This window comes from Sinocyclocheilus rhinocerous, unplaced genomic scaffold (genome assembly GCF_001515625.1).
Source record: "Sinocyclocheilus rhinocerous isolate Xijiao unplaced genomic scaffold, SAMN03320098_v1.1 scaffold1063, whole genome shotgun sequence".
Taxonomy (NCBI): Eukaryota; Metazoa; Chordata; class Actinopteri; order Cypriniformes; family Cyprinidae; genus Sinocyclocheilus; species Sinocyclocheilus rhinocerous.
The window spans coordinates 998,374-1,006,742 of record NW_015625586.1 but is presented as its reverse complement, the minus strand read 5'-3'; the positions used below and the strand labels follow the sequence as shown (position 1 = coordinate 1,006,742).

The 8,369-nt window shown below is 37.7% G+C and overlaps 1 protein-coding gene across 2 annotated transcripts in view; it reads right to left on the bottom strand.

Annotated features, from left to right (window-relative positions):
* itgb3a (integrin beta 3a) overlaps window positions 1–5,239 on the bottom strand; it is a 14,914-nt gene extending 9,675 nt beyond the window's left edge. Inside the window, exons 1-10 of one of the 2 annotated variants that reach the window (XM_016571277.1) lie at window positions 5,088–5,239; window positions 4,538–4,623; window positions 4,221–4,422; window positions 3,551–3,803; window positions 3,287–3,449; window positions 2,639–2,800; window positions 2,214–2,309; window positions 2,008–2,097; window positions 1,691–1,825; window positions 518–947 (exon numbers count right to left, since the gene is read on the bottom strand). In XM_016571277.1, coding sequence (XP_016426763.1) covers window positions 518–947; window positions 1,691–1,825; window positions 2,008–2,097; window positions 2,214–2,309; window positions 2,639–2,800; window positions 3,287–3,449; window positions 3,551–3,803; window positions 4,221–4,422; window positions 4,538–4,623; window positions 5,088–5,148 — 1,678 coding nt within the window. In that variant the 5' untranslated portion in view covers window positions 5,149–5,239. The remainder of the gene's footprint in view (window positions 1–517; window positions 948–1,690; window positions 1,826–2,007; window positions 2,098–2,213; window positions 2,310–2,638; window positions 2,801–3,286; window positions 3,450–3,550; window positions 3,804–4,220; window positions 4,423–4,537; window positions 4,624–5,087) is intronic. The other variant, XM_016571269.1, reaches the window with a different exon arrangement.
* Window positions 5,240–8,369: the final 3,130 nt, after the last annotated feature.

The following is an 8,369-nucleotide window of genomic DNA, read 5'->3' as shown; positions in this document are numbered from 1 at the left end:
TGTGTGTGTGTGTGTGTGTGTGTGTTAGTTTTACTGTGTGTATGTTTTATGTTATTTATATCCGGGGGCTATACTTGCTGACTCTAATTCTTCTTGTAGTTTAAACACCCACCCACCAACTCTAACATAATAAGATATTGTGTAAGAAAACAATTTTCACAAGGCAGTTAAACAGCAATGCCTATCCCACATACTACTGAAATCTCACTTTTCAAACTAATATATAATTTTACGCATTCGACTTGCTGTTTAACTGAAGAGAGAATAAGATGTGAACAACCGGACTCAGGCTTCAGGCTAAGCAGGTAATGCACACAGACATGTAAAACTGAATATCATCTAATAAATCAAGCGCATCTGAGTCAGACTGCTGTGGATCAAATTGCCTAATAAGGTGAAACACTGTCCATGTTATGAAGCAAGAACAAAAAGCTGTGTGTAATCCTCACAAACACACAATGACACATCTACTGTAGCACTGTTTTTTTCTGATACATTGAGTCAAGGCATGTCTAACCTGAGCATATTTGTCCTTTGAAACGGAGGCAGCTGAAGTCATCACATTCACAGTACGGCCCCCAAACCTTTCCAAAATCACTGGAGCGACAGGCACACTGGCCGCACACACAGTCTCCGCGCCCACTACAAACCGGCGCTGCTGGGTTGGGGCTGCATCTGTCTTGTTGGCTGGGTTTATATTCGCCCTCGGAGCACTCACATCGAGAGCCCAGTCGGCCCGGGCCACACAGGCACACACCGCATTCCAGGGTACCGTTCCCGTGGTGACAGGACGGGCTGGCGGGCACGGAGGACTGCTGACAGTCACATTCACAAGCAAAGTCCACAGTCACCTGAAGGGTGTCTTTAAAGCCCATTGGCTTGACCATGAAGGTCCGGCTCTTCTCTTTAGGGCAGCCGTGAAGTTTTGCCTCAATGCTAAATGAAACCTATGGAAGAGTAATATAATGGAAAGAAAAAAGCTTAAGGTCATGGGTTTGATTCCCAGAGAATGCATGAACTAATAATATATTTTTCAAAGCTGTAAATAAAGCAAGGATTATTGGAGTATGTCTTACAAGAAAATACAATTTCAGTCTTTTTACTTATAAATTTAATGTTGAAATCAATGTGTTATTTGTCATTCCTTTGTAATAAATTGTGAAATTTAACTGAGTTAAGTATAATTAACAAAGTACATACTTTTCATTGTCCTGTTTTAGTGTTTGCATAAAATAAATTTTTCTTAATTTAAGACACTTTTTATTTAAATTGGATAAAAATGCTCTACTTTTCAGCACAATGTCAATCACAAAATCTTCAACAACACAAACTTTTTTAAATATCCAACATAACTAAACATAAAAGGTCTTTGCTTTTACTCAAAAATGCATAGAAATAACACTTAATTTCAGCATTTACTCGCCCATTTCAATCCTATGCAAAGCATGCGTGGACCTAAAATCCACCCATGCAGTTTCATTGCAACAAAAATGATTAGTGCAACAAAAACGATAGTCCCAACACAAATTAATTCAGTAAACTTTTTTAAGTTTTGCATATCTAAATAGACTGAACACAATAAAATTGTGATAAAATATTCAGCAATTGTGTTGCTGTAGCTTATTTTAATTGAGTAAACTGAACAATAAGCAAAAATAAATTTTTTCTAGTATATGCACCAGGTGCTGACCTTATCTCCAATTTTGAGTCCAGCGCAGGACTTGACGCCAGTAATGACTTCTCCACCCAGGCATGTTGCGTTGATGAACAGAGATAACTCATCCGGCACACCCAGCAGCTCCAGCTCAACCTTAGACCTGATCTTCTACAAAAACAAATGGCGCAGAGATCAAAGGTCAGCCTCTCTGAATTCTCTCTTTATTTGAGTTTACGCCCTACTGGATTGAAATGGTCAAATATCTCAAATTAAAAAAGCAAACACAGTCCTCCTAACCAACAAGTTCTCACAACTCAGAGGCTGTATTAATTCCTGGCAAAGTGACTGACCGCATATGCATCCAGAATGAGTTGCACAACATTTCCAGAGTCTCTAGAGAGCGTTCCGACCACAGAGCCAGGAATCAGCTCACTGTAGTTCTGTGAGAATACAGGAAACATGACAACACCCCATAAACATATACTGTATGAATGTCTTCATGTTACAGACAGAGACATATTGTACATTTGTGTTTGACAAAAATATAGAAACTCACACGATATAGTTGCACCATAGAACTGGTTACAGCAAAGATGAGGTTGATGTTATTCTCAGATAATTTGTCCGTGATCATACCAAGTGAAGGATAGTCCTACAAATACACTTAAAAATCAATTTATTGCCAAATTAGCCATCTCTCTCTCTTGCTCTGTTTTTTTATGTTTTAAAAGAATGCTCACCAAGGCTGCATTTATGATTAAAAAATACAGTAAAATATTATTTTGTGAAATATTATTGCAATTTTAATATATTTTAATATGTAAAATGTATTCCTGTGATGGTAAATCTGTCACATGATCCTTCAGAAATAATTATAATATGTTAATTTGCTTCTCCAGAAACATTTCCTATTATTAGCAATGTTGAAAACAAAAGTGCTGCTTAAGAGAGAGAGATTTGCCCAATGTATGTTTGGCTGACCAGTATAGTGGACTTGTCATATTCATTGTTGTGGTTGATATGGCACTCTCCATCATGGGGCTGGACGATTCCAGCCAGCCTGGCATCCAAAGCCAAATGACTTCTGTCATCACTTGTGAAGATCAGCAAATGAGATGCATCAGGCCTCCATCCAATTTTGTCCTGGAAGAAAGAGAAAGGAGGTCATACACAAAGGTAAAGAGAACCAACCCAAAAGGCGAATGCTCCCTCTTGAATATCCTAGGGTTACACTGTGTCTACTCTACACTGGATGCGAGCGGCGCGGCACAACAAAATACTATAGAACTCATTATAATAAGTGATGTTGTCTAGTCTACACTGGATGCGGCGCGGCTCGACACGACAAATCCCAGACAGAAAACTGCTGCTGCGTTCTATTTATGACGTATTGGCACAAATTTCAAATGATTTTCAACGGTTGCTTTGTCGCGTCCAGTGTAGACAGACCTTAGCTGTTTAGCTGTCGCGTCCTGTGTAGACACGGTGTTAATGTTGTAAGATGTTTTTTCCCACAAAAAATAATTGAAATTTAGCTCAAAATTCAGGCTTCAGGCTCTGGGACTATTAACAGAACAGCTTTACTCAGATTGTTTGTGGGTTTCTCTTTGTCTGTGTATTTTGTGTCACCTTGCATACTACTGCTTGCATGATAGCATCAAATCCACCCTCAGGGGCATCTCTGTTTCTGGACACTTTCTGTTTCTTCACTTCCTCTGTGAACCGCTCTACCTGCTCCGTCAGAGACAGTACGTTACGATAGCCGAATTGCGGTGGGCAGGGTTCAGGAAACCTACAGCAGTCAGAACACAGCAGGGAGACAGAAATCCCTAAACTTAGTCACTCACTCTGTTTGTCATGTGCTTTTCTAATGTGCAATGAATTAGGGCTTACTTATAACAAGGATTCTGGATGACTTCTTCAGGGTAAATGTACATGTAAGGTGAGAGCGGTTTGTCTACAAAAGCTCCAAATCCCATGCGCAGATTACTGGTGACGCCCCGTAAAGCAGTGGCCAGACCATTGCCCAGTGTATAAAGCTTCTGCAGGTCGTCCTTCATGGTATTGGTCATGTCCATCAGGTAGTACAGGTCCACTGGGTAATCAGCTGCTTGCTTCACAGTGACAGTGAATTTCTTTGAATCGTCTTGAAGAGAAATGGGACAGTTGAAAGGGTTAGACTTTTCTAAATTTGAAGACAAAACTCAGCTTTTTGATTTCTTTTGGCAGAAATGAACATGGATTTTTTGAGAACAAGATATGTCAGAGAGACCCCAAGGCCCTTTTACTAGCTCAAGAAACACTTAACACTTAACATTTAAATTTCAGGTTTAAAACTTCATGAGTTTATAAGCAGATCTTGACATTTGAAACAAGTAATAAGCTGCAAAAAAAAAAAGAATTTGAAGAGTAAAATAATATTATATATTTTTAATATATATTATATATTAAAGAAAAGAAAGGGGAATTTTTCCTAAACTGTGATGTGAGAAATATGTTATTGGATTGCACTGGTAAATATAGTTTGTGAAATCTAATGGTTTGTTTTGTTGTAATAGCATACCTGGCCTGAGGGTCAGGTGGATTTTTTGTGGTTGGATCTGAGTGATGTCCTCTGAACCCCCTGCCTTGTCACTCAGGGGTATGTTCTCTAGTATCCTCATGCTGCTAACTGGAAACTCAATAAACTTCACGCCAAAACCAGACTGAATGAGACTGTCTCTGAGATCACAACGGGACAAACTCGAGCCTCCCTTTCCAAAGATCTGACAGATACACATACATACATTGATAGCAATCAGAGGGAAGCATTTCAAGCAGCCATTTGTACGTCTGTGCAGGAGTGTTTAGTCATATATGTGGATGGAATTTTGTTTTTACCTCCTGAGAGCACCAGGCGCAGGTCGGATGTATCGACAAACATTCTTCACAGGTACTCACTCCTCTGGAAGTGCAAATGTTAGAGCCTAGAAACAAGACCATCGTTAAATTTCTATACACGCTTGAAGTGGTTTCTTTCTACTCTAGAAATATCGGACACACCTTATATTAGGTGGCTTTAACTACTATGTACTTACATCAAAAAAATAAATACAATGTACTTATTGTGTTCAAATTGTATTGCAAAACACTTCTGCTGCTCTTGAGGTGGGATATGGGTAAGGTTAAGGACAGGTTTGGTGGTATGGGTAAGTGAAGTGTAAGGCAGGGGCGTAGATTACGCGGGGGACTATATATATATATATATATATATATATATATATAACATTTCTGTACCCCTCACTTCTGAAATGATGGCTATGCCCCTGGTGTAAGGGATGGGTCAACAGTGTAATTATAAATGTAATTACAGATGTTTACACGCAGCACACACACATTATTCTCATTTTTGAGTCATTAACTAAAAAACAATAACAAAAAGCAAACTTACCCGCAGCTATGGAAACTAGAAGTAAAACTGGCACCCATACATCTAGCAAATGCAGTCCCATTTTAATAGATCCAAACTACTGCAGGACTCCTGCCTTAGCAGCTCTGTTTTCAGTATGATTCTCTGATGTACAAACTGGGAGTGGAAACTGCCATTCCGAGACATGTAAGGACAGATGACCTACTGTGTTTTAGCATTTCACAAGCGCAATCTGTTTCGTCAAGATGCAAGGAAATATGTAACCACAGGCAAGTTAAGACTCAACAAATGAACACCGAATGACAGCTTGGGGCTTCTACATTTTACATGCACATGCAGATAAAGGCGCAGTATGGTATTCAATAAGTTATTTTATTCAACGGCTTCCACTGTTTTCACTCACTGCCTTACAGAGAATCATCAGAACAAATCATCATTTTTAGCAAAACAGCCTATTAAATGTTGGGCATTTACTATTATTTAGGCCATATAGTTTATTTTCCCCCATGTATTACATTTGTTTGTTTTATTTATTCAACCCTTTATTAAAGGCAGGGTATGTGATTTTTCAAAAACACTTTAGAAAACTGATTCGGGCCGAATAGCAAAACAAACTTGTAGCCAATCAGGCTATCAAAATAGGGGCAAGACCCTTTTGGGGTAGGGGGCGTGTTTGTTTTGGTGATTTCAAATATCAACATTGGCTACCAGAAATCACTTACTCTGCCTTTAAGCTTATATTATATTAAAGCTGAACCAGGTGTTTGGTACCATCTAGTGGTCATATTAATGTTGTAGAAAAGCATTTCAAACATTCACCTGCAATTTTCTGCATTTTACTCCTGCATGAGATGACGATTTTACTGAAAATCAAGTCCTTGCATAATTTTAGCTCATAACTTGTCCAATAAAGCAGTAAATGGAGGCATTTAAAAAAAAATAATAATAAATATGGTCATGTACAGTATAATAAAATATGTAAAAGAGCTGTATACTGTGTTTAAAAATGAAGCCGCAATGCAAAATGACAAAAGTATAAGAGAGAAATTAGTCAAAAAATAAAGAAAGAATGATACAGATGTTTTCAATTTGTGCACTAATTCATGTGTGCATGCTCCTGAATTTTTTATTTGGCCAATTATTTTATATAAGCATCCAGCGCTGACACTGCAAAGCTGATTCACTGCTTGTACAATTTATTATTTTATGAAACAGGTTAGCTCTGTGAATCTCCCTCTTTTCATCTCTCTCTTTCCATCTCTCTACTAATCTCCATTTTTACAGTCCATTAAAAGAAGTGTAAATGGAGGAAAGGATAAGAGGGCAGTAAAAATCACATCTCAGAGCTGAACATCACAGAAATCTGAGACCATACTCAGACCTCCTTTACAGAAATATAATGCTATATGCCTTTCTCACATTTCCCCTTCCTGTTTTCCATCCTTCACCTTTCCTTGTTAAACAGTTGTAGATATTGCTTTGTGTAATGTTGTGTATCAGTCGTTATGTGGCCCTCATGATACCTGTATCTGTGTGTGTATATTAAGCTAAATGAATCAGAGAACAATTAAGACTAATCTTTAAAATGCAAATGTGTAAAATGATCACTACACTAAAATTAGATTTTATTTATATAGTGGCTTTAGTTTGACTTGCTTACATCTCTTATGAAAGGCATTAAGGAACTGCAAATCTGGCTTAGATGAGATGCTGTTGCATGCAGCATAATTATTATTATTTTAAATAAGTTATGATCGAAGAATATTTTTTCTCATCAAAGCCAAGTGAGTAAGCCTTATTATTTGCTTTAGAGAGAGTCAAAAGGAAAAATTAGGCACCACATAATTATTACTTTTTACTCTGTCTAAACATAGCCCTTCTCTGAACGTTGAAGTTGCATCCTCCACAACTCACTCAAGTGAAGGTCTTTTGTTGTAATTTAATGTATAAAATACCTACATTTTGTATGTATTTTGTAATGCAAACAGATTAATCAGTTACATAGCCTTTATGCTATGCTTCTTTCCTGAAAAAGTACATTTTATGAAATTCTAAAAATATTAATTTTTTTCTGACATCTTAAATTTAAACTTATTTTTCATGATACGTTTTTTAAATCATAGTTTGCGTAATGCCCTTGTGTTCATAATTAAAAATGAAGAGCAAAAAAGATTCCCACAGATAACAGTGCATCATTGAAAAACAAAAACTTACTGAAGATGATGCATGTAGATGCAAATATGCAAGATACGCATTTAACCATAGTAGGCCTATATCATACCATCATATAGCCTATTATAGAGGCCTATGTATGCAGCCTTTTTATGGATTGTTTTAAAATTTGCCAGAATTGGCCAACTATTTCTTTTCTGAACGTCTGACCTTTAAAGATAAATAAACAAATGCAATGCAATGTTTTAACAACTTTATTCAAAGCATGCTGCAGAATTTCAAGTTTTCAAGTCAATACAGTTTACAAAATACTCCATGCAGCATTGAGGTCTTTACGTAGAAAGTGCCTGACACACCGAGCACCGCTGCATGCAGAGGGAGAGACGTCAGCCGGTGTGATCGGGGAAGGAGTCATTGAAAACGTGCAAGTGACCCACCAGATGAACATCTCCCCCCTCACGTGCTCTCGGCCACAAGTTAAACTTGAAGAAAAATACATTTTAACATCTTCAAATTCAAAACACCTGCTATTCAAGGTGCAAAAGTCACAGTTCACAAAACAACATGCTTTTACAAGTGATTGTCTAGTACAAACCAGGATGGTGGGTTTGAGGAAAGCAGAATATCTCGAATAATAAGGCTTGACCCCGCCCCCCTCCTCCTCCACCACCACCACCACAAGGGAGTCAAAACAAAAGACTGGTATGGTCTTAGTAAATCTAAAAAAAAATTTCATGCAAGCATATATAGGTTTCAACGGGGTTTTCAGTAATAATAAAAGGTAGAACGTTTATATTAACGTCGCTACATTTCGCTCGCAAAAGGAAGTCACCATGACAACACGTTGCCCACGCGCTTTCCATTAAGACCAATTTTGTGCGGGTCCGTCGAAAAAGCGTAAGTTATCGTTTATCACTTTGTTATTAAAAATTGTTAAATGTATTTTAGATAACCAACTTTTAGAATAGTTGCACCAAAGTAGGCTACAATTTGCGTTTCGCAACCCCTCCCCCTTAACCCATACGAAAATTAACCATGGTTTTACTACAAATAAAACCAAAAAAACATGGTTACTATAGTTAAACCATGCGTAAGCACAAAATGAACCATGGTTTTGCTACACTAACCATA